The following is a 26582-nucleotide window of genomic DNA, read 5'->3' as shown; positions in this document are numbered from 1 at the left end:
GTTCATTGCATGGAGTGATGGTGGCGTGGAGGCATCTGAGCTGGGCACTCTGCAAGGGCTCGCCCTGCTGCCTTGTGCACCATCCTGCTACATCTGCACGAGCTCCCTTTATTGATGCACCAAAAAAAATACTTATTCCTTCCCCTTCTGTTCCGGGCCCCAACCAACCACATCCTTACCTCCCTATCTCTTCTGATTGCTGCTTCCCCCATGACTCAGCTGGCTGGTACCTAGCCCTGCCCTCCTCTGCTTCTTCCTCCATCCCTCGCCTGCAGCCCGGCCGTGTTCGGGAAGAGGCTCCCGGCTGCCCCGGCACCCTGCCTGCCTCCTGCAGTGCTCCCTGCTCTGGTTCCCTCCTGAGGCTTGCTTCTCTCTCCCTTTCCCCCCACACAAGCCCCCAGGCTGATTTTTCTTGCCTAAAACTATCAAGCCTCGACTCTGTTTGCCGCAGTCCTGTGAATTTGCACTGTTTGGAATAATAACGATAGAAGCGAATGATGAGCTAGGCAAGAAATAGGCAAAGAAACTGAGGAAAGATACTTTTAGAGTTTTTCCTGTAAGAAGAAATAAAATCACCAGTTACCGCTGGTGTCTGCCAGCGCAGCTGGCTGGCTTGGTGTAGGTGACTCAGTGCTTGCCTGCGTGCAGAATACAGCTGCTGACAGGAGGTCTGCCAGCTCTTTAATTGTACCTGAGCAAAGGCATTTGATTAATACCGATTTAAAACCATGGATGGATTTAGCAATCGGTTTTGATTACTGTCTGCTGTGTGTAAATGGTTGTCTATCGGTGCATTTGAAATCGCAAGTATGGCATGTTCCTAACATTGGGTGGGATGCAGCCATAGGACCTCAGTTACCTTGCTGGCTGCCTGGATACACTGCCCTGTCGTTTTTCCAACTGCGGTCCCTGCAAAACTCTTCCTGGAAATAATGCAAATAGCTTAGAGTGAGTCAGTGGATTCCTGACGTTAGGAACCACAGCAGTGTAAATTCAGGCCTATGGAAACAATTTGCTGGATCAGTATTAACAACCCAGTGTTTTCCAGAGCAGTAGGGTGCATGCATCCCGGGGGATGTGCTAAATGATCTACTGGGTTGCAAGAAGAAAACCTTAGAATTTCATAGCCTTTTTATATAATTTATGAACAAGTATATGTACGTTAGGGGTGCATGCTCAAAAAATTCTTAATGATAGGGCAGCACGATCTAAGAAGTTTGGAGACTGCTGCTCTAGATGAATACACAGCCAGTAGGACTTCTTTTGCCGTTTCTGCAAGTTATTCAACAAAGGAGAGTTTATACACTTGGAGAAATGAGGTTGGAAGCTGTCTACTTAAACCTTTAAGAAGGCACGTAGATGAGAGCCAGACATTGTGTTTTCTAAGCCTTGATTTTGAAAAAAGAAAAGATGTCTTTTACCTTTTTAAAATTCTAGTAGCAAATCATCCCTGTTGTTTTTCAGGCAGTGGTGTATGGGGCTGGCTCAAATAAAGTGGCCAGTGGCTAATATCTCAGAAGTACTGTGGCGTTTACATGATGATGGTGAAGATAATTCAGTGTTGGACAGGGAGAGAGTACAGCTTAGATGCAGGCATACAGAACTGGCACATTAACACCTTGGGGTAAATGATGTGCAGAGGGGAAAGTTGCCATTTATCAGTGAAATTCAACAGCTGGTTCTGTACGGGAATAAGGAATAACTTGGTGCTTATAGCAACCAGCGCATTTGTGGTTTGCTCCATAGCTGCCTTTCCACCCAAAGTCTTCCAGCCCAAGGTTTGGGCTAGTGAATGGGACATGAGAAAACAAAACCAGGGAAAATCAAAAGAGGGAATAACTAAGTTTGATATAAACATGGATGAAGGCAGAGGTTTTCATCGTCTTAGTCACCACTGGCTGTAGTGGCAAGCTGATGTCTCATGCTGGGTAGGGAAGCGGGGAAGGAAGTGGATTTAGTGGAAAATTGATTGCATCTACTTGGGCTCTTTCCAGCTGAATCCTGAGTTAAGTACATTCATCCTGAACTAATCGTTGGGGAGAATTGGCTGAAACCTCACATACTTCTTAAAAGGAAATCTAAGCATTAAAGGAACAATATCTTTATTGTACCTGAGTTCCAGAAGAAGCAAGTGTGTTATCAGGAGTCCTGCCTATTCAGCGCTCTGTCTTGAAATCTGCTTGTGCTTTTAGTTTTAATGTGACCTTGTGCAGGAAACTGGGGTCAGGCTGCCACAAAATATCAAGGACAGGCCGTTTGGGAGGGCAGTTTTCTGATTATATTTTGAATTGGCTGGGCAAGCCCCTCTTCATGTCAGTAATTCAGTACAATTATAGTTTTCAATTGTATGTTATCAACAGCAAAGTATACTAGAGTGTCACCAAAACACATCTAAGATGCTGCAAGGTTTGCCTGAAGTTATGCAGAATAAATCTGGAGTGACATTATTAACATCAGTGTAATCATTCGCTAGTGTGAACAAGGGAAGAGTTGTCTCTCTGTCCAGTTCTTTCAAACTTCCTGCTAAGTAATCTAAACCCAAAGACTGTGCTTCAGGGCTGGCAGAACATTTTAATGCTTTGTCATCCTGAGAGTATTTAGATTTTTCCCCACTGTCCAGTACTAACCTGTCTAAGACTTCTTAGCAGTTTTGGTGCTCACACAGAATGTATGTAGTTCCCCTTTTACAGATGATGAACTTTCATTATCACATGAAGAAAAGAATTTAAGCTGTTGCTCAAGATTCCATCTCTAGGTACTGCCAATCTCAACAATCTCATGTTATTGCAGAGATTTATCTTGGAATGAGAATGTGAGCGTTCTGAGCTTCATTTCACAAACGCATGGGTGCCATTGGTGTTGGATGTGACTCAAGCACTACCAGCGTGTTTAGGTCCAGCAGCAGCACCCTTTGATGCTACTCACAGCGTGGTGCTGACGCATACGATGCTACTGGGAGGAAGAAAGTAAACTGTTCCTGTGCAAATCCATTCTTGTTTCTCTGAGACAACTCAGAAGATAGTTTAGGGAAATTGCTCATCTCCCTTGAGGCACTGTTGCACGTTGCAACAGGATTGGGCTGTGTCCATTCCTTGTGTTCAGCATACTTTTATGCATAAACTGGTAGGAGAGAAGGTGATGCTGCATCTCGCTTGGTGCAGGGGTGATATTTGTCCATCTGACTCGTTTCATTGTACCAGCTCTTGATCACGTTTCCAAACATCATCTTCAGAGCCAGGCTAAGCTATGATTTTTAGTTGAGGCTGAACTGGAAAGAAAAAGAGAATAAGGACTTGCAAGAAGGAATTGGTGGCAATGGTGAGGGGTCTGCAGTGCCCTCATTCACCTAACTTTTGGTAGTTGTCAGGTCTCTGGTAGATTCCTGCTCTGAATGTCCAGATAGCAGAAGGGATTAAATGACTTTTTTTTTTTTCTCCTTTCCCTCCGTTTAGTTTTACTGGAATACAGTGGCTTCTTCTTTTGGCTGTATTCCCGTAGAAATTAATTCTGGTGTGGAGTACAGCAGTTCACTCTTCATGAAGACAGTTCCTGAACTTGAGGCCATGCAGAACTTGGTGGCTTAGTCACACCTCCCGCAGGGAGCTCGTGCGCAGCGAGAAGTTTCTGAGTCAGGGACCATCAGTTCCACGTATGTGTCCACTTCTGTGTTGTACAATGAGGGCCTTAGTGTGGAGTTTCAAAAGGCTACTAGATAAAAATACCAGCTGTGTCTGTGGGCCTGCACCTTGTCCATTGCTGGGTGCAGGTCAAGACTGAAGTTTCAGGGTTTGATTTACAATGCTGCTCTCTGGTCTGGTGGCTGTAGAGGCTGCCCCATTCTGCAGGAAGCACCAGAAGCTGAGATCAGCGGAGGTTTAAAACAAACAAAAGGGAACACTTCATACAATGCATAATGAAATTGTGGAACTCACTGCCATAGGGACAGTGGAGGCCAGGAGTATAAATGAGCTCATAGAGGAATTAGACAAATTAAAGAAGGATTGGTCCAGCGAGGCTATTAAACATAATAGTTCTGATGCAACCCACGGTGCAGGAAGGCCTTAAGTGCTGGTAGCTGGAAGCTGAGAGGTTATTCTTGGGAACGCATCAGCCGGTGCGAGCCCTCCTTCTAAGGCTCTTTCCCATTTAGCTTCCACTCTTGGCCAGAGTTGGAGACAGGATGCTGTGCTGGAGAGATCCTTGCTGCTGCCATTGCGGTGGTTCTTAGTGGAGCTTAAATAAAACCACCCACCACGTTCCGTGGGTAACGGCTAGCTGGGCTGCTTCGGAAGGTTGCATCCTGCAAAGCTGGGAAGACTTGGCCTGGAACAGACTGGGGTTTGGTGATGGATGTATTTTGCCTTAGAATGGGCTGACACTGGGACCCCTGGGATAGCGTGATAAGACAAGTACTCTTTTAAGTCCCGGCTCACAGGCAGCAGCTGGAAAAGTTGAATTCATTGTTGATAACAAGCTGGGTCTGTGATGGAGCCACGAAAGCTTCCCACAGTGGAAGCTACCTTGGGGGCAGAGCTATGCCCCTTTCCCTTCCAGCTTGTTGGGTGGTGGGAAGGCCTCCAGTGGCTTTTACCCAGTGATCTGTGTCATTTTTCAATTGTTTATGATGTTACTTGCATTTGTGAACCCAGCCCTAAAAAATAATCCTAATTCATGTACATTTGGAGCTTTATTTTACATTTCTCTGTTACTGTGTCTGCTTGCTAGCTTATAAAGAAATATATTTTAATGTATCAGTTAATACATATAGGCCAAAAATAGCTATTAGATCACTGCAGGCTGTTGCACTTCTGTTTTTAAATACATGCTTGGCTTACATTTTTACCAGCTCCTTTTTAAAAGTAAGTTCATCTGTCAGAGCTCCATGGAAATAATTTATGCCTTAACCCTGGAATTGATGGGTGGTATGGGATAGAATAAATACATAAGTGGGGAAAGAAAGGAAACATCTGCCAAATTTTAACTTCTGCAAATTATATGGAAGCTTGAAAGTATCTATGAAGTTTATAATATGGTCTGCACAGGAACGCTTTGCCCAAATACCAGAGGTCAGAGATCCTCTAGTCCCTGCAGCATTAAGTAACCTTTTGGTTAAATAACCTGACAGGAGAGGAGGAGGACAGAGAAAGGAAGAGAGAATTCCACAGTAGAGTAAACATGGCACAGAGATTGTGGATACCCTGCCAAGAAAGGTGGAGTTTTCCAGCAAGGTAACAAAAGATGTTAGCTATCTATCTACATAGTCAGGCTGGAGACTGACAGTTGGTGTCACACAGCTAGGTTGGGCAGAAACATACCTCCACATCCTCTCCACCCAGTCCTGGGCCTGCTGACTTTGGTGTTGATGAATGCTGCACAGTGGTCAGAGCAAGACACGTTACCAACCTATGAGCACAAATGCAAGGCTTCTTGGCAGCAACAGGGTGCTTTCTGGATAGAAGGATGTTCTCTTCAGCATGCTAGCTGACATGAGGCAAAATCCGAGAGAAGGTAATAAAGTTTTTCATTTTGACATCATGGCAGGTTAAGGTAAACTGCAGAAGAGAGTCTAGAGTTTACCTTGAGCTACAAACATGTCAAAATGATAAAGTGCCTTGTTTTCATCTGGGTTTTACCACATGTGAGCTAGCACATAGCAAAGACAGGAGTTCTTTCTGCTGAAGATAGTACCTTGGGACAGGTCTGCAGCTTGTATAAATTGTGATGAACTCAGTGATGCTGTGACGGTTTACACCACCTGCAAAGACAGCTTAGCATAGCTGTCTGCGGCAGGCAGCGCAGAGCCTGGTTAGCAGCGCAAAAAAGAATTGGTCCTTGTTTTGTTCAAGGGGGTACTTCTGTGAGTGCCCAGACAAGAGCTGGGCAAGAGGAGCCAGGAGGAAAAACTGCTAACTGCCATCTGCCTTTTCAGGACAGACCAACCTGAGACAGATGGAAAAGGATGCTACTTTGCAGTCACAGCTAATTTGCACCAAGAGGTAATTTTTTAGCATACAAATAAGAGTTGGTATAGGAATTTAGGCTATGGAGGGATTTTCAGTTAAGATTTTTAAAGATGTTTTAAATACATTATTTTAAATTATCACACAAATTTTTATACTTGCCCTGGACCCATACTTTTAAAAAGTAAGTCTCCTAATCTCTTAAAACTGTTAATTCATATATTACTATTTCTGCCTACCTGATGATAATATTTGATTAGAATTTGTTCACAGACTCTGAATACTCTTTCCTGAAAGAATCTATGTAAAGGGAGAAAACAATACACATCCTGTACTCCACCTTCATAGGCCTCTAGCATACGATGCCACCTTTTGTTTGCAAGAGTTTAAATTTCAAATAAAATCCCAGCATTCTTTTGAAAAAAAGGAAAGGGCCTCTCCCCTGCTTAGATTGTCAAATCCCAGACTAGCCCGGAATTGAATAGGCCAAGTCAGTGACCTCAGTCAGAAAGAATGTTGGTTATTTACGTAGGGCTTCTGCTATTTTAGCAGCAAACCTTTTCTTCTGAAAGGACAATGTATACTGTTTTGTGTTTATGGCCAAGTAAAAAGCTTGTACATTTGAGATTTGCATCGTAATAGCCTCGTAACTCAATCTACAGCATCCTCAAAAATAACAGTGCAAGACTCTGTTTTGTCTTAGCCAGTGCAGGTCTTTAAAGGCTTTACAAATGTTCTCTGAAAAACCGTCCTAAAGATTCAGCTGCTTATATGTTTGCTTTAGTGTTTTCTTTTTCCCTGGAGTTTTGGTGTTTTTTTTTTTGAAAACTGAATTTACACGTGGTTTCTTTATTAGCTATCAGGCCAGCTCAAAATATTTTGATGCATCTCAAGCTAAGCTGTGCCTGCAGCTTGAAACCAGAAAAATGCGTGAATGTATGTGTGTGTATAATTCACACACCAAGCATTTTTCCTGAAATAATGGAAGATCTTTACAAGTATTCTGGCCTGGTGGATGAGCCTGCAATTCCAAATGGTTTTTAAAGTGTGCCTTTCTCAATAGATCGTAACCATGAGGAGCTATTGTGTGAGTAAAGCACACATTTAGGATCCAATCCTGCATTCCTTAAAGTCAATGGGAGTCTGAGCGTGAAAGGAATGCAGGATTGGGTCCTGAAACGGGGGACCAAAATTGTGTGCCAGATTGCTTTGAAAAGAAGAATACAGCACATCCACAGTAGCCACTTTTTAGTGTTTCAGATTTCAAACGGCTGCAGTCTGTGAAAAGTGGCTTCTGCCAACACGCAGTATCTTCTATTCAAAGGAATTTGGCATTGATTTTTTTTTTCTGTCTTAAAAACCCTGAAAGCCCTAGAAATTCACCCCTCCTTTCACAAAGCCCGAGCAACTGAGCATTGTGAGGAGGGGACCGGGCGGGGGGGGATGGAAATTTCACCCACCCCAGTTGCAGGGCGTGGAGTTGGAGCGCAGCTCTGCGCCGTGGCTCCTTCTCCAGTACAAAGAGGTTCTGCCCCGCGGCTGCACCCCGCTACTGGGGCCGCGGGTCCAGCTCGGGGCTCTGCAGACCCAGCTCTTCTTACTTGTGGAGAGGTTGTGCTCACGTTGCTCGGTGGCTTTGTGCGAGTCCCCTGTAGGAGATGGAGAAGAAAAATGTAATTAACAGTTATTCAGGAGCTAAAGCAGCCTTGGTACTCCCCATTTTCTAGTGGGTGGAGTAGCAGAAACCCCAAGGAAAGAAAATCCCTGTGCAGATCTCCCTCATAAACCAGAGGGAGGGGTGGAGAACTGCAGGCCCAAACTCAAATGTGAGTCAAGGAGAAACAGTAACAAATAAATAAAAAGTATTGGAAGCTTTTGTTTTCTTCTGGCACATCTTTAATTCCTGGACAGATGAGTCTCCTCTACTTAGTGAAAGAAAATACTTCTCCTGGATGAAATCCAGCATCGGTTTTATCCTGTGATAACTGGTAGAGGATGTAACAGAAATGGGTTGTTGGTTTTTAATATTTTCAAGGTTTTATTCCATGTTTGTAAAACTTGGTATTTCTCTTGAAGTGTCAGCTTCTGATTTTATTTTTAGCTTCTGCTTTTCAGACATACAAGTGTTCTGGCCTCAGGGTTTACAGAGAACAGATCAGATGCTGGATATTGCATTCGCCTTTCACCGTTTGGGTTCTCTTGGTCCTTGCTTCTCAGTCGCTAAAATGCATACCTAAATTTTTAACCTGGCATTTTTGAAATCCGAATCTGTCTGAAGCTATCAGAAGGCAAACTCAGTGGCTGTGTATTTTCAGAGAGTGCACACATGCTCTTCAGAGAGCGGCTGGCACCTTGCATGGCAAGAAAAGCTGCAGCATCTGCACCCGAAAGTTCAGTGTAATGCTAGGGACGGGGGTCCCCATTGTGGCACCCTGTGCTATCGTGATGGTGTCTGCAGCACCTAGCACAGATCTCTTGGCACCGATTGCCCTGGCACAGGGTTCGTGATAGGACCCACAGGTGACGAATCTCTTGTAGTGGCAGCTCTGGCTGCAGGACAGCAGGCAAGCAAACACAACTGCTGCTCAGCCTCAGCTACCTGTGACTAGTCTGGTTTCACTCAAATGGGGCCCTGGCGTAATATGTGGGAACTTCCCTTGTCTCTTAAGGAGTTGTGAAATATTTGAGCAAATGTTGTGTATTAATCCTTCCTCTATATTTACATTTCGCTTCGTCTGAATGCTTTGAGAGGCTTGCTTAGGATGCTAACATAAGACAATAATGATGGTGATGTCCCATCAGTTGCTGCAGAGATGGCATCTGAAGCTGTTAACAAGCAATTAGGTCCATGTTTAACATCGCTAAATAAAACAGATACGCACAATCCGTTGGTCGGTCAGGCATGAAGAGCCAGGGGCTGACGTGCTCAGAAAGCCGCATGAGTTGTGGACCAGAACTTTGAGAGTGTGGAAATCCTCACCAAGGTTCCTGGGAGCAGCGCTGGGCTGTGCCAGGGTCTTGAGCACGTCCTCAGTGCCGCTGCTGTGCCTGCAGCTGGTGGAGAGGTGCCGCAGCAGTGCAGCACCCGCCTGGTCTTGCACCTTGCTGCCTGCGCGGGGCCAGGGGGGGGCCGTGCCCCCATGGGAGAAGCAGCGGCAGAGGCGAGGTCTGTGCTCGTGTGTGGTCAGACCTACCCAGGCATGTCTGCAGCAAACAGGAATAGCAGGTACTCAAATAATATTCTGTGGCGATAGCTTTGGCTGTTCAGGCTTTTAATTAGCTCTGCTTTAACGAAGGAAGTTTTCTTATCTCTAGCAGCAATACAGCCGACCTCTTCGATTGCGCTCTGTACCGGGAGGTTTTAATTACATTTTCTGAGTAAAATACAGGCCTCTTGTTCCATACAGCTGTAACATGAGAAATAAAAAGGATATTATTAGTCATCTTGCGCTTTGTTCCCCCCGCCTAATGCTGAAACCTTCCAGCATGAAGTTACAAGAGGCACATGTATCTAAAATACCCCAGCGGAGCTCCCGATGGCAAGGAAGCATGCCGGTGTGTTTTTTCAGCACGCTGGTAGTCTCAGGGACGCGCCGGGCGTTATCTGGAAGGCGAGGCTGAGACTGCTGCAGCATTCCCATTATGTCAGAGGGGAGCTGTTTGTTTTTAAGTAGCGTCAGCCACTGAGACAATGCAGACTTCTCACATGAACTTGCTTACACTACAATACTAGCAAATCATGATTATTACCCAACAGTTGCATGTTTTTAATCATCAAAGTACTTAAAATATTATAATAATGCTTGGCACTTTTCAACTTCAAAGCATGCTGCAAACAGTAATTAGGTCTAATAACCATGCTGTGACAGTGAGACGTGGCTATCTCCTGTTCTACAAAGGAGAGGGGGGGTCGGCCCCTGATTTGGTTGCATCATCCCGTGTGAGGCTGGAGATCTACCACTGAAGGCTGAGACTTGATATACTCACCTCCCCGTAGGCAAATCCCCCACTGCTAGCAGCGGCCAGAAGGGCTTTGAAGATGCTTTCAGCGCTGCTGGGGAAGGAGCAGGACATTTTCAGCACTTGGAGCTTCTCCTTGAGACTGTAAAACCCGGTCTGATTCACATTTTGTTCCGTGAGGGCCTGGAGCAGCTTTTGAAACTGTTGGAAAAAGTTTTACCCCATCTTGGCTTCCTGGCTGGTGTGTTTTCACCACCCAGCAAAGTGTTGTGGAGACTGGAGAGAATAGTTGTGGACAACATGTGTCAACTGTGGGTCGTTTTTCCTTTTGCAAGCCCCATCTTTCAGTTGAGTCCCTTGCTAAAGCAACAGTTCTCCTGATCCTTCCTTTTAGATGCAGCACACAGGACATAAAAATTGTGCAGGAAGTAATTATTAGGCACACTTAAATGCCAGAAACTTACAAACTGGTTAAATGTGAAAATATATGTTAAAGATCTAGAGCTTTTTCTGATTTTATATTTTAAAAGAAAATTCCAAAAAGAGTGCTTTCTTTTGCATGTTTGTTGTCCTGGTTGCAAACACTGATTGTGATCATTCCTTGGAACAGAGTAATTTCCGGCTTACTTTTTACTGAGTACTAGAGTGTCTACCTGAAATGTCTCCTCCTTCACTGGGAAGGTCTCTGCCTGATATGATGGACCCTTGTTATCCTGGAGCACTCTACCTCATCAACAAGTTAGTCGGTGGGCAGGTGTTGTCACTTTGAGTGCATAAGGTTTGTTTTCTACAGTAAGCGAGGCTAAAGAGCACTCAGGGAAAAAAGGGCTTCCCTGTAACAGCTGATGTTTGATGTCTGTGCCTGGGCTGCAGGCTGGGCGGTGTTCTGCCCCTGTCTTTGGACCTGTGTGGTCCCCCTGCACGGTCCTGGCCGAACTGCTGCTGCTCCGGTCGGGTCTGAAACTGAGCCTCTTCCCTGCTGCTGCCAAAAACTGGTCTGACAGGGCGGATGTGCCAAGGTGGGTATCCAGCTAAAAGAGGAAAGAAGCACAGTGCTTGTGAAACCCCATACTTGTGAACCCTCTGCTAGGCTGCTTATTAAAAGTGCTCATTATTATTATAATGAGCTATCTGCAAGTTGCTTCAAGTTTTGTTAGAAACTCTGACTTTTGTTTCACTATTATGAAAGCAAATAGTAACCCGGACTTGGCTGTGCTCAGTCATTCCAAGGAAAACCAAGCAGCAGGTTCTCTGTACCAGTGGGCAGGATGTCTTTGCCTTGTCTAGCTGGCCAGGCACTTGACTCAGTTGGCTAAAGCAATGCGAGTTTTTTGAAAAAACTTGAAATCTTTGCTTGATTGACAATAATAGGCTACAGCTCCATGGAACAGACTAGTGCTGCACAGGCCCGGAGTAACTCCAGTGCCTCAAGAAGTGAAGCTGTGTTGCCTGGCTGATGGAGCTCAGGCAGCTGCCCCAGCCTACCAGGCCCTGCACCCACTGGTACACAGCTTCATGTCTGACTGTGTGCAACGCTGTCATTCAGCAGATGCTTCTGGAGGGCAAAAGGAACGTGTGTTTTTGCCTTTATTTGTAAGACGCAGTATGTAGAAGCCAAAATAGTGAAGACCATGCTGTTTGTGTGATAACTTGCTGCTTCTTGTTTGAGATAATTATTGCGCTATCCCTGAATGAAATTCCTCTAAGGTAACAGGCCTGTCAATCATATTAATTATTGCTAATAATAGTAATTATCATGTGAGTAAGCGACTCGCTTTCTTTATGAGTTTAGGCAAGTCAGTTCCCTAATAGGCAGCTTGTTTTTTTCAGCTGGAAAATGGTATTTTTTCTCACTTCAGAAAGGTGCTGCTCTGTGAGCGTATAAAACAGACTTTTTTACCACATCAGCTGTATGGAAAGGGAGGTTGGGTGTCTGTGTTTGGCAGGTTGGAGGATTTGCTGCGCCGTGTGTAATCAGTGAGCAGTGGCCCACAAGTTGTGCAGTGGCTGACAAAGGGACTCGCAGCTTTGCTGTGCTTGGGTGAGGTGAGGTTGTTTCATGTCACCCAGCAATCAGCTGCCAAACACGTTTGATAGCACAGGCATTGCTGAGAGCCAGTCCAAAACATCCTTTTTGGTGTGTTTGCATTGGGTCCTAGGCTTCCTACTCCTTCCTGGTCAGGGAAGCCTCGGACCATTGACTTCTGCCAGAGTGCTGTGCTAACAAAATAGAAGGACCTGGTCCTTCTGCAACCTGAATGCTGCCGGGGTCTGCACACTGAGACCTAAAGCAGGACACACGGGTTCTCGTTAACTTTCTGCCGTGCCTCAGGAGATGCTGATGCCTGCCCTTACTGAGGGCATTCCTTTCCTGCAGAGATCCTTCCAGCAACAGAGTTCACAATTTGTCCCTAATTATCTCTGCTGCCTCTAACCATAATGGGTGTGTGGTGAGGATGATGGCCAGAGCTTCACCACCTGAAGCAAATGCCCTGGCCCTGCACCTGTGCAGGCAGTGTGTGTGGGCACGGCAAGGTGCTGCCTCAGCACATCAAAGCCCAGGCTGCGGCCTGGGAGCGGCCGCTTCACTTCCACCATCTGACGGCAGGCCCTGTGTCCGGGCCAGGACTGGCAGAGCCAAGATGGCCTTTAAAAAGCTGTTCTGACCTCTTGCCTTTTCTTCCTTCCCTTACTTTTACGTTAGTTTATTGTTAGCACCTTCATTTCTATTTGGGTAAAGGCATCAGGGCAGCAGTTCTTGTTTTCTTTTCTGGCAGCAGATTCCTTCCCTGGCCAGGTGTGCCCTTGCCTGGTTCCGGGCCTGCTGGGCCTCCACACCCCCACAGGGATGTGACTGCCCAGCAGCTGGCACGAGCACTGCTCAGAGGCATGGTGAGAGACAACGACACCACCACACAAACCGGTGGCATTGAGGAGACCTGAGAGACTCTTGGTGGGCCTTGGGCATTTGTACTGCCCTGCTGGTGCTGGCACCTGAGGTAAAGGCTGGTGGTGGTGCTGGTGGTGCACCTGGGTTTAACTTCGAGCAGGTCCTCACAGGGACTGACTAGCGCTTGAAGGTCACCTGAAGCATATTTATAGTTTTGTACAGGGCCCTTCTCAGCGCCGTGAGCTGGGAGATGTGGCAGTCAAGTGGGAAATGGCTTCTCCAGCATCTGCATAGGGAGGGTGTAAAGATACTATGTCCTTGACAACTGCAGTTAGATATTAAGAAAAGAAGCCTGTGCTTTCAGTGAGAAAGACCAAGAGCAAGCTAGGAAGGGCAGTGACAAAGCTTTCAAGGGACAGGTTTAAGAACAGCTGGATAAGCAGCAGGGGAGATCTAGAGGTGGTTGCTCCTGTGCCAGCCTAGGGAGGCCCCACGGTCCCCTGAGGGCTGTCCTGGCCCAGTGTTGTGTTTCTGTGACATATGGCATGGACCAGTTTTACCTCAGCGCCTCAGAGCAGATTGACAGTCTGAGTGCATTGCCTACGCCACTGGGCTCCTGGTCCCCACCAGAGCTACCAGGCAGCTGGAAAGACAAATAAGAGTTGACTCCACCTACCAGCAGTATGGAGACAGCAGCCTGTGAGATCGACAGCCCAAGAATGTGCACACAAAAGAAGCATTTCCCTCTGCCACGACAGTAAAACCGCCAGACGACCACATGCAGCATGTGATTTCCCAAAAGCATCAGCCCAGATCCCAACTTTTTTGTGCCACACACTGTTTCCCAGGATCGGATCGCAGTGGCAACGTGTAAAAGGCACTTTTAAACACTGAAAATTAATCATATTTTCCTCAACATTGTTTATGGAAACCGTGGAGAGCACTTCTGCCCCTCTGTGCTTGGCCAATTGGCTCAGCTTGCTGGCCCTGAGAGTTGAACCCTCCACAAATAGGCGGTGTTTACGGTGCAGCTACTCTGTTTTGGAGAAGTCCAAGCTTGTTCTGTGAAATAAAAGCTTCAGCAGTGACCTGGGACAGGTTGTCTGTTGACCTATAAGTACAGTCTTTTGCCCTTTTCATTGCTCTGTATCCCTGGCAGTGTTGTTGGTGTGCACTGCCATCAGCAGCTGGTATGCAGCCCACAGTATGCACCATGCCATCTGCTTGCCAAGGCTGCAAATGGCTCACAAGAGCACCCAAATATTTGGGAGCTTTGGTCACTGGCACCCTGACACAGAGTAGAAATAAGGTGAGTCAGTGGTTTCCATCCTCGCTCACTGGTTTTACATTGATAAAATCTCATTGCCTTCAACGTAGCAGCTTTGGCGTAAGGCAGGGATCTGATCTGTCATATCTGAAATCTGGTTGGGTTCAGTGATTTCTGGGTTCCTTTTTTAAATCCTTTTTTGTTGGGACTCTCTGGAGTCTGTTGTGTATTTCTTAACTCTAAAGGGAGCCATCAGTTTGTGATGATCACAAGCATTGTCAGTAGAGTTCAGCCAGCTTTAACGCAATAGCAAATGTTCAAACTCAAAAATGAAAACTCTTGTTTTCAGTGTGATTTTCTGTCCTCTCCATCATATATGCCTCGTATTGCTTTAATATCACAGGAAGCTCTGGGTGTGGCTGTTGTGACGGTGATTAATGTATTAATATTTTTAAAGGTGACAGGCACATCCATATGCTGTATTCCATGTTTGTGGTCCTTTAGAGACAAGTACGTCACTGATGTTGATTCCAATGGATCTATGCTAGGTGTGATTTCACTTGCTAAGAAGATTGTTGCAATTTACAAATGAGCCTTTCATCCAGAATAATCTTCATTGGTTTTAGATTTCAAAATTTCCAGGAATTGAAATGATCTGGGTTCCATCATTTTTGCTTACAAGTAATGTTTAGTTGATTAGGAATTTGCGAATGCAGGATGGAGACTGGAGCCTAATCCTCATCCATTTATTTGGATGGACGTTGCAGGGAGGAGAGAAGCCAAGGAACTGGCCATGCTAACACGTGCAGCAGGGTGTACTTTTTGTTTGGCATCCTGAACAACTGGGTTTCAGAGCAGAGTACAGAAAACTGACGGCACACTGTTTTAACAGGGAGAAGACTACGAGGAAAAGCATTCTACAATGTCAATGGCAAGGTGTACTGTGAAGAAGACTTCCTAGTAAGTAAGACTTTTGGCATTTTTTTCATTATTTTTTTTAGACCAAATTGTTCTTTTATATTGGGTTGTTTGCTTTGAGACATGGTTTACTCTTCTGGGGCATCCTTCTGCCAGTGCTGAAATTAGGGTAGCATTTACCACTAACTCCATGAAGACAGAATCAGACCCATAGTTTGAAGTGGTGGCTATGAAACCAAGTACATAAGTATATAACTGTCCGTAAGCCATCACAAAGTGTAAATTATGAGAATACACAGCGGAGCTGCTCAAGCTTGGGACTTGAATTGCAGCCACAAAGGCTCTCCTGCCAAGCTCAAAGTCAAACATCTGGGGAATACCAGTCACAACAAGAGGGGAGACGTTTTTGACTGGAGCACGTCATCGCTGTGTACAATGTTGCTTTGTTGCAGGCGCAGTTTTAATCACTGCTCTGCTAGGAGTGATGTGGAGCTGCATTGTGATTAGCTAAAAACTGTTAGCCACGGAGGAGCAACTAATTTTCTCTCCATGCGCCCAGAGCTTTTATAAATGGTGTACTTTAATAGAGACTGAGTCATGAAAAGAAAAATGGAGCTTGTTGCTGAGCTGTGTTGTTCCAAAAATAAAATATTTGTGCAATTACGGGTGAGGATTGTGCAGTATACAGAGAATGATTTGATAAGTGGCAGACCATTTATAATTAAGAATAAGGGGACAGCATGGCTGGGAATTGAACTGATATATTTTAGCTTATAGGATGATGAATTGGAGAAGCAGTATGTTGAATTTACAGCACCTTTATTTATTGAAATACCATTCATTTAGAAGCATTGGTCTTCCAGAACAACTTTCCATTTCTAATGAAAATATGGCCATCCTTTTTGCAAAGGAATTACTCAAAGTATATCCCACAACAAAAATGTTACTGGCAGTTTAGCGTACGCAAATGCATTTCTCATCAATGCAATCCATAAAAATAATGGAAATTCCTAAAATATAAGCCGTATTTGCCTTCATATGTTATACCTTTACTCTCAGCCTACCACGGCTGGAGGCTGCTGAGAAGAGCAAATTGTATTTTGTGCAGAAACGTTTTGTGTTATAATTGAAACGTGTTGCTGTTTTGTTTGCTTTTAGGAGAGAAAATTATTTTTTCTTCCATGCTATTTTCAGCTTTCTTTCCCCCATTTCTGCAGAAGTGTAGGGAGAGGGAGAAAAAGTGGAGTGTATGATAGAGGGGCTCAAAGCTTTGAGATTTTTGTTTTTTACTGTGTTGGAATGTACTTTGACCATGCCCAAAACCTTTCATCCAGGTTGAATGACGTGATTGTTGTTATTGTTACTTCAGCCTAAACATGACAAAAATCTAAAAATCTACATCTTTTTGGAGAACATTCAGCTGGGGGGGGGGGGGGGGGGACACAAAGGGGATGGGTGGAACTGTTTAATTCTTAGACATGCTGCAGTAGGCTTCTGAAGGGAGACGCAGTGATTTTCTCAAGAAAACTGAGGTTAAGGATCTGGTAAGAATATATTTTCTGCAAGTAAAGGAACAGTTGAGACATTCCAGGCATCGATTTTTAAGCCCAAGCCTCCTATGGGTGCATCTTAGCAGGTTCCTGCTGGCACAGGGAGATGAGAGAGAAGCAGACCAAGGGAGTGCAGCAAAAGGCAGTAAAAGAAATTAAATTCTCATGTTATCCCTGCCAGTGTTAAACTCGCTGCTTCTCAAAAAGTGATTTCATTCTCTTTTAGCTTCCTTTGAGCAGACCTCATAGCAAGAATACCAAGAATTGCCTCGTTTCTCTAATAATATCAAACAACTTTGCCTACTTTAGAGTCCTGAGGACTGAAAAAGCTCAAAGTGTAGCAGTCAAAGGAAAAGTCCGCAGAGTAGCATTTAAAAGGAAATAATATTAACTGCTTCTTGCCCCCAGGTTTTGTTCCTAGCCACTACAAGATCGCAGTTCTGTCTAAAAAAGAGGTGTTTTCCATCCAAAGCAGGTAGCCAAATGCTTCTTCCTGTGTAACTGAGAATTTAAATCTTCATTGTAACTCCAAATCTTACTGCAGCTTTATATACTGTGCAGTTCTTTTTTTTTTTTTGATAGTACACTAGTAGGATGTTAGAGAAGTCAAAGATGGGGGTAGGAGTTTGTGTAAAATTTTTTTCCTTTTGGATGTATTAGGCTAATCTTGCACTGTGGCCTCTGACCGCTGCCACGCGCGCTTTGCAGGCCAAAAAGAGCACACAGAAGCAAGCAGAACTATGGGCGCTGCCATGCATTACAACAGTCTCTGGAGCCCTGGCTCCACAGGTCCCTCACAAAGACCTGTCTCGTCTTTCCTGCAAGCCTCCGTCCTGTCCTATAGCAGCTGCATGTATATAGAGCCTATATACATGCTCCTGTGTGCCCGGAGCAGGCAGCATGGGGCAGTGCTGTCCGTCCCCCTGCTACTGCTGTGTCTCATCGGTTTGCTCCAGGTGCTTCCTCACCACCCCCCCGGCAGCACTGGGGATGTCCCGCAGGCCAGGCCGGGCACAGGGAAGAAGCAGCACCCCGCTTTGGCCCTGCAGTAAGTTGGGCAGGAACAGTGACAAGGCAAGAAAGCTGAACTGGTTCTTGCTGTGAAACAGTCAATGGAGATACTTTTTAGGGAAGAATGGATATTATTTATGGGTTTCTACTTATTGGAACTTTTAGAAAAGTTTAAATTTTTGCCATATGTATCAGTATTTTACTTCTAGAGTGCTGCTGTTCTCTGTGTCAGAACAACTCCTGTAGAAGGAGTCTCCAGAACTGCACCTTGTAGCTCACAGAAGATACCTGGTACTTTAACTCTCAGATCAGCTCTTTCTATCAAAGGTGACACATTGAATTCATTGCAGTATTATTCATGGTCCTTGAAGGCAAGACCTCCAGAAATGCTGTTATCCGATCCTTGTTAAATGTTCGGCACCTGTTGTAAGAGCAGAGGTCACCCTCCTTGGCTAAACTGTCTGTTTCAAGGTTTAGCACAGTGCTGGTGCCACCCACTCAAGGTGTGTCCCTTCCACCCTAGAAGCAGTTGCATTTCAGTGGTGAAATGGCTCGCATTTTTTAGGAGAGCTCAGTTGTCACTTAAAGCACAGTGAGCGCCAGAGAGCTTTGTCTACCAAGTTGTTTCAAAAAAAATCATCTGTGAAAGTGCGACATGAGGAGCTGCTAGTGTTAAGCATTCCAAATCTGACCCTTTCTTTGAAAAGTGCTTTTAATTTCTGGAAAAGGTGTTATAGAAATGTAGATGTTATCATTCATTATGAGCAATTTCCACTGTGGAGCCATAAAGCAATCCAAAGCACAGATACACCCATCAAAACCTCTGGCAATAGCCGCAAGGTACATTCTTCTAACAAATAGTTTTCCCACATGTTTGCTCTTACTGAGGGCACAGATTATCTTTCTCTGAATCAGGCAGTTTATTTTGCTCATTCTTTCCAGGGAAGAAATGCTAGAGGTTTTTAGGCACACTCGTGGAGTTGCAGATGGAGAAGAGATGCCACATGGAATTGCTGTGGTCGTCCTTCTGAGAACGGTGCCAGCCTTCCTGTGTGCAGGGCTCCGAATCGATGCGCTAGGGATGGAAAACCCCCACTAGAGCGGAGGGCGTGGCATCACTCTGCCACCTTCACTTGTTGTCAGCCTCCTGGTTCCCCCCGATTAGCTGCAAATTCTGTCACTGCTTAAATCCAAACCATATTGGCTAAATGTGATCAACGAATCAGACTTAAAAAAAATAAAAAATAATAAAAAATAAATAAATCACAGATATTCCACTTCCGCCTAAGCGTGGTGTAGATATTGCCTAACCTGTGCAATTTCCAGTAGAAGCACTTGGGTAGTGATACTGTGTTACTGGACAGTAAAAAGAGCAGTAAAAAGAAGAAAACAAAATAAAAAACTTTTCCCTGGTTTGCTTTAGCTCCAGGGAAGATGCAGTCACTCTTCTTCATGCCACCTTAAGGTAGCAAATCCAGCAATACCCAGCTCTTTTCTCAGCCCTGTTAGGACAGTGATTTCATGAAAGGAAATAAAACAAATGACAGTTTAATCCTTCCCTGAAAGCTTTTAGGACACAGATGGCTAACTAGCCATAACAAGGACACTGTTCCTGGTGAAGTGAACAAAAAATAAATGCCTTACTGTATAATAAATAATCCCAGTCAGATGTTCTTGTTCCATTTCGTTGATAAATTGCTACCTAATCAAGGGTGAAGGAAAAATAGCTCAATAATTTTAATTTGTCTTTCCTGTTCAATGCTCAAATATCATGTAAAGAAATTTAAAAGAAATTACTGTTTTTCTTGGCAAAAAAGACTTTAAAAATGTCACTAAAGCAGCCTGAATCTTAGATCTATTATTGCCTTTCTTTTTCTTTTTTCTTTTTTTTTTTTTAACTTTTTGATAGGCTTTTCCTTTTTCTCTTGAGGTAATGAACATTATTGAGTGGGGGTCCAGCAGAGGTTAAGAAATTAGAGAATTTCTCTCCAGGGAGGAGATGAGAGGGAAAATGAACCTTGTGACAGATGTTAGTTACGTTGCTTAATGCACTACTGGAAGACACTCCGATGCTATGGAAATAGCCTATTACAGACACCACAAGCTGCAGTGCATAGCATTAAGGTCATCTAAAACTTCTCCTTTCAAGATTATCTCTTTCTCTAACAACTTTGCCAAATTTAATCTTTTAGGCTGAATATCTCCATGCCAGGATTGTGCCTCTGGCCAGCTTTGCTGTCATTTATTGTCGAAAGTTTCATCTAAACCTGTTCATCCATTTCAGTAAGACTAGGGGAAGATTCGTCACTTTGCCCATAAATCCTCAAAGCGAAAGGCTCTAAAAATGTAATTTCGCACACGCCAACCATAAAGAGAGACTTAGGATGTTGCAAGCCTCCAGGAGGCCTTGGGGTGTCAGCTTTCTGCCCTTCCTACCCGCTAGTGCGGCCAGCCCTCACTATGGTTGTTGTGTGCCTCCTGCCCTGGCTCCCTTCCAGAAGAGGCAAGGGCTGAGGCTGTGGCAGAAGGGAGGGCAGGGCAAGCAGCCCGCGGGCAGCGGGGGAAATGGAGCGGGATGCTAATGGAGGACTAGCTGGGCAGTGGGTGTTTGGGAGCAGGATTTGCACCTTCACCTCCTGAAGCACCAAATACAATGAGACCCTGACCCTAATTTGGGCTGCTGGCATACAGGGCTACAATGTAAATATTAATAACGAGACTATTCTTCTCAGTTTGTGCACATGCTGTTTTCCAAGCTTGGCAGTGTGGGAAATGGCCGCCCCACTCGCTGGGGCCCTAGGAAGATAGTTTTTATTTAGAGTGATGGAAGCTGGTGTCAGCTGGAGTCAGGGGTTTGATTTTCCATCTCAGCGAGTATAAATGTTTGGAGATCCCCTTGGGAGGTGAGCACTGGGACTAGTACATTAGCCAGAGAGCCCATCACTGCTAAGTGAGACTCTCTCAGAAAAAATTGACTCCAGTTGAAAAGGTAAATGATTAAAGTTGCAGCTTATGTCCATTTCATATCTAAGGGGAATCATAAAGCAAACATAGTTCTAGATAATTGTGAGGATGTTGCATTTCAGAGACTCGCTATTAAAATGCATTCTCCAGTCAAAGAACAGACAGACACATTTGTTTATTGATGTGTTTAACAGAATAATGGAATGAAAGCTTGGACAAGGATTTGCTGCAATAGTCCTGGTAGACAGAAGCGTGTGGAAGTCTGTGAGCAGTTTCAAGGCACTGACCCTCTGGGTTAGGACAGGAGGTGCCTTCAAGTTCCAGAACGCTGATAGCATTAATCAGACATGGACAGATCCACAGCACATGCAGTGAAAGGCATCATGAATGCTGGGCTTTGCTGTGCTCCCAAACACTATCCCTGAAAACAAAGGCAAACAGATTATAGCATGTTCTGTAATCCGTGCAAGAGGGAGTGAGGTTCAAGTTGTTACTTGTGTGTGTCTTGCTTCATCCCCTCCCTGCCAAAAAAAATAATGAATACTGCTTTTCCTTATTTTTTCTTGACAGTTCATAGTATACCAGTGGTCCAGGTTTTGTTTTATAAACAGATTTGGCAGCAGTGATGATTAATTGGTGTATTCTGAATTGAAGTGTTGCATCAAACCTACAGATGGGCTTTAAGTACAAATTTCACAATATTTAGGGGATAGCCAGATACTTATTGGCTTGTGCAGTTTAGACTTAATTATCTCAATCACCCAGAGGAGCGTGTAGAGCTGGCAGTCTGGATTCACCTCTCATTGTACCATACCGTACTGCTGTATATCCCACATCAAGAGGTTACGAGGCCACTGAAGCTGGTGGCAGAACTCCCGTAGACTTCAGGAGGAGCTGGATTTTCCCCCAAGAATTCATCCCAGAGGACAAGTTTTTAAAGCTAAAGCCATGTTAAAATGTTGGCACCAAGGCTGAGAAACATAAGGCTGAATTCTGCAAACATTGCATTGCATGGCATGGCAGACTGTAGGCTGCTAATATAGGAAAATTGGTGTTTTGAAACAGGACACCAACTGGAGTCTGGAAAAATCTCAGGTTTGTAAAAGAGCAATACACAGGCAGGACCTAGACCCACATGGTAATATAGATAAACATAATGTAATGAATGTCAATGTGTAGGATCTGTATTTGCTAAGAGGATGCTCAGTGTTTCCTGAATTGGGTTATGGATTGTTGAGTGGGTCACGGGAATCACTCTCTGAGCCATGACAAAATAGACAAGGAAGACAAAGATTATTTATTTATTTATTTTCTGAGACTTACCACTATGGACTAGGTCTTGCAGGTATCCCGTACTTCACATTTGCTAGTGGCATGTTGTGAAAAGTGCGTTACGAAGTCCAGTCAATTTCATGTCAGAGAGTCACTCCACTACTTCCTCTTGAGATGCTGATCCAAAAAGTCAGATTATCCCTTTTTTTCTTAATATTCCATTGAAAAATAAATTACAGTAACTGAAGCACACTTAAAAAGGAACTAGAGCTCTTTTTAATTATGTGGAACTCCTGCCAAACACTTGTAAGCAGGCAGCATTAATTTTTTTCTATGGGAGCATTAGAAAAAAAAAAAACGTGAGAAAGTGGTGTGTTTCCACTTCTGTAGTAAATGCTGGTATTAGTTGCTGTATGTTTTGAATTGAAATCTTTCAACAACTGTTTAGAATAAAATGCAGACTTTTTTCAGGAGGATGTGTTCTAGACAGTTTCTTTCACAGTGTGCATAATAGATGGTAGCATTGACAATAAATAAGCCATAGCAAGAGAGTATAAGTGCTACGCAATTGAAGGCACTGTACAATGTGAATTGAGTTCATAGATTTTTGCGCTGTATGATACAGTGCTGAGTTAAATTTGTTGCTTCAGGTTTCTCTCTTGTTCATTGTCACTGCAAAGCTTCCACAGGATATTGTCTAAGGAAGATCTAGCTAAGAAAATCATTATTTTACTCATAATTAATCAAGTATCCTTGGCAAGTGCTCACCTAGGGATCTCTGTAGGCTCCCCATGAAGTAGATGGCTGTTCCCTTCTCAGAGGCGATGAAATGCCTGACTGCTAAGGCAAAGTTAGTTACCAGCTAAATTCCTGAGTTTTGGCAGTGTTTTGTGCATGGCCCAACAAACTCTGAGAGAACACAAAGTCCCTCTCTGCTCTGTCCATGTCCTTCAAACTTAACTAAGTGGAAACACAGAAGCATGAAGATATGCTGCTGTGTTAGTGTTTCCTTACTGGCACCAAGACAGAACAAAGCAACAGGAAGATATACGAAAGGGTTTCAGGCGAGATGAAGGGTAAAGTTCTGGACCATTCTGCTTTAGTTTAATCTCTGCCACCTGCTCTGAAGCTCCTGTATCTCTGAGCCTGTGAAGGCCCCATTTTGTTCAGTTTAGTTTAATGGTTGCATTTAGATGTGTGGGTAAAACAACAACAAAAACCCATCTGCATGAAACCAAATTTGATATTCTCTCCCTCTTTTAATGTGACCCTATGAATTTCTTGCATTGTTTTGTCCCATGTACTAAGGGTCCCATGCAGAGAGCAAACAATAAAGCAGCGAGAAGACAGATGCTCTGCTAATGGGAAACCAAGGAGAAGAGAGTCTGTGAGGGATTACAGGCAGCCTGGGGTTGGAATACATTATTAGCATAGCACCCAATTCAGAAATTAGTTTTCAGAATTAAATGCCTGCAGCATTTTGGCAAAAACTCCTGATCATCCCTCTCAAAAGCCCTTAAAGCATGAAAGGGTAAGAATCTCAATTCTAGGCTGAGCAGTCACATTCAGCAACTTTGCAGCGCTGTAACAGTTTTTACAGCTTCATACCATTGGCAGCAATTGCCACACCTACTGAAATGTAACCCACTTGATCTGTTTGCACAAACCTTTAGCAGGTTTTGAACATCCCCATCAAAGAAGAAACTGGGCCTGAATGAGATTCCAGGGTCTGTTTCCAGGAGGAAGGTTTTGTTTTGCTGAGTGCCTAACAGCAGGGAAGTGCATCAGCCTTTCCTTGGGCATGGTTAGGCATGTGAAGGAGGAGCAGCGACATGTCTTTTCAAAGATCTGACATTGCCTAAGGTAGAAACTTTAGGTCCTGAAGCCTTTTTCAGGCATGCTATTTTTTTTAATGTTTTTGCTTTTGAAAATTGTGATGAGAACATCACGCTGTGAAAGACCCTTGGTAGACAACCAAGATTCAGTTGAAGGATTCACGGCAGACAGGAAAAATGTTTTCTTACAGTACTCGGTGGGATTATCCTCCATGCATAATTGTTCATTATATACTCAAAATTCATTGTTAAATTCTTTTGGACATATTGCACATTAGACAGAAGAGTTCATAGACCCCAAGATTATTACAGAAGGACACTAACAGTCCAAGTATTTGGGACAGAAGGGGACTTGTTTTCCTCTTACACTGGAACAAAGACTCTTGGACAGAATCATTAGGCGTTTTTAGCCTGTTTGGTAATCAAAGTATAGTAGATGGCAAACAAAATAGAAGTTCATCCAGCCAATTCTTCTACTTTATTTTTTACTCTTCTGTTTTGACGTAATTGACATATTTTCAAGGTTTATTTAGTTTTCTGAGTCTTATTTTATATGAATATCATTGGGGTGCTTTATTTTGAAGTCTTGATTCTTGCACACAGACTGAGATTTTATTATCCTGAAAGAGAATTCAAGGACAAGGTAAATATGGGAAAAAACAGTTGGGACCAAACTGAGGAATCAGGAAAAATAATATACCAGCTCTTCCATGGTAATGTTTTCTTTGCATTTTGATAACTAGCATCTTATTTCTAATTCACAGAAAAGACAGTAAAGGCTAATGCTTCATTTTGAGCTTTGAATTTCAGAGCTGTTGTTTTATAGCAACTTCTTTCAATGTTTTTGTGTATGCCTAATGAACATCTATAATGAATGTTTGGGAAAGTTCAAAAATATGCTTATTTGTCCTGGGTACGTACTGTCTGTAGCTTTTTGAACATGCCAGTCTAGTTTTGAGCTTGGTCTGTATTTATGTCATCTTACTGGTCTGCCAAAAATTCCTTTTTTTTTTTTTTTTTAAATGGCACATTTGAAAACGTTATAAAGTAAGCCTAGTTCTCCTTCCATCTGGAATGAAATTGTATGTATAAAATACCACGTGTACAGGAACCATATCTGTGATATGGCCTCCCCGTTAGGATCTTGCGTATCAGCTCATATTATTTCACTGTTTCACCTCAATCTGCTTTTCACGTCTCCAGATTGTGAAGAAGGGCTGGTATGCCCAAAATTTCTTTTTCCCCCTCCAGCTATGTCAGTAATGAAAGAAACTACAAGTCTGTACAGCCTAACTCCTCTTCTCATGCAGTTAAGTAGTTCACAAGTTCTGGGGGACCAGTGCTTCTTCCACAGAGCCACACTGGGAACCCACCATCAGGGAGGCTCTTGGGTGTGCTGGGATGACAATGAAGCCATTCTGCCTTGTCTACTGTCTGGAGCAAGTCACAACTTCTGTCTTGTTGCACACACAAGGCTTGTGAAGCTTAATAGTAATCGAGAGTTTCAAAGACAGAGGTTAACAATTTTAATTAGTATAAAATAAGTATAAAATAAGTAAAATAAGTATAAAATAAAGACTTTGCAAGCTTGCTTCTAAAATTGAAAGCACAACAGCTATGTGTGAATTCTCAAAGTTTCTAAAGAAGTTTTCAGGTGAGATACAAAAATGTAGAGAAAATGTTTTATTCTTTACCTTTGAACAGCACTGTCCACAGTACAACTGCCATATAGAAAAATGATGCTGCTGGGATCCTAGACTATTTTTCATTTCCAGTCCAAGAAAATTTAAAGCACAAGCAGAGCCTAATCCAAACCCCAGCTTTCAGTGAATCAGGAGGTTTCCGGTTTGTCTGGGATCAATACTGTGATCAGAAAAGAGAACAGTGTAGTGGTGAAGGACAGTGAAAGATTTTATCACTGCTAGTAGACTTATTGCCATTTTGCAAAGTCTTAATTGGGTAATCCAGTTCTGGATGTGTTTGACAAATAACAATTCTCTTGTTAAAAACAAATCATGGTTTTAATATAATAGGGTTAGTCATATAAAGAGTGATTTTGTGTCAGCAAAACCTTTCTTTCTGACAAACAGTGTAATTTATGACAATCTAGTTAGCAATAAATGACATTAATCTGACCACTAAGCCATTCTGTTCCTGGGGAATAACGTTCCCTCTTAATCAATAGCTGGGTAAATGCTCCTTTGCATTCCTTATCAAATGACAGCCAGATGGTACTGGTAAATTCATTCCAGCAGGATTTTAGAATTAGCTGGGTTTGTATTATTGTTAATCCTCTGCTGTCTGCGCTGCCAGGACCTACCCACCTGTTTCCAGTAACCCTCGAGTTCACAACCTTAGGAAATAGTCTAGCCAGATGGTTACTCAGATACAGTGCAGCCAAGAAGCATCCCAAGTAGTGAGGCCTTTTTTCTACCTCAGTAAAAAGAAAAAAGCAAGTATTTGGATACAGAAACTACTACCTGAAATCAGGGAGGTGAACTCAGCCATTTCTCCATGTCCAGAATTGCACACCAGTTTCATTACTCAATTCAGAATGGTATCTTCCAGAAGTAGCCAGCTACGACTGCCACCCCTGGATATGTTCCTCAACACTCTGGTCTCTTTGCTGAAGTTTCAAAGTTTCTTAAGATTGTATGAGCTGTGTTCCTTAGCGCATAGTAAATACAGAGCTGTGACAGCTACTGTAGCATCATTTACTGACTTTCAGGGCCCATCAAAGTGTCTGCAAGACCTTTTTCTTCATAATTGCTGTGTTGCATAGCAACAATAATTTTGCCTCCAAACTCTTGATGTGAAATAACATGTAATCCCCTCACACCAATAAAAAGGAAAACATATGGCAGTGCTAGGCTGTGAACCACTGGCTTTTGAAGTGAGGGGACAGTTAATCCCCACGAAATCAAGGGGGAATGTAGCAAGCCATAGGCTCTGTTA

The 26582-nt window shown here is 43.6% G+C and overlaps 1 protein-coding gene and 1 long non-coding RNA gene across 3 annotated transcripts in view; one reads left to right on the top strand and one right to left on the bottom strand.

Moving 5' to 3' along the window:
- Window positions 1-26582, top strand: part of WTIP (WT1 interacting protein) — a 78729-nt gene that overhangs the window by 38365 nt on the left and 13782 nt on the right. The window contains exon 3 of the mRNA XM_083794712.1: window positions 14970-15037. Within this exon, the coding sequence (XP_083650838.1) occupies window positions 14970-15037 (68 nt within the window). The remainder of the gene's footprint in view (window positions 1-14969; window positions 15038-26582) is intronic.
- Window positions 15044-26582, bottom strand: part of LOC310879855 — a 79005-nt gene continuing 67466 nt past the window's right edge. For both annotated transcript variants that reach the window (XR_014571180.1, XR_014571181.1), the window contains one exon: window positions 15044-25490. This is a non-coding gene — a long non-coding RNA (uncharacterized lncRNA). The remainder of the gene's footprint in view (window positions 25491-26582) is intronic.

This window comes from Anser anser (assembly GCF_964211835.1).
Source record: "Anser anser genome assembly, chromosome: 11".
NCBI classification, from domain to species: domain Eukaryota; kingdom Metazoa; phylum Chordata; class Aves; order Anseriformes; family Anatidae; genus Anser; species Anser anser.
This window is presented reverse-complemented; position numbering and strand designations above follow the sequence as displayed.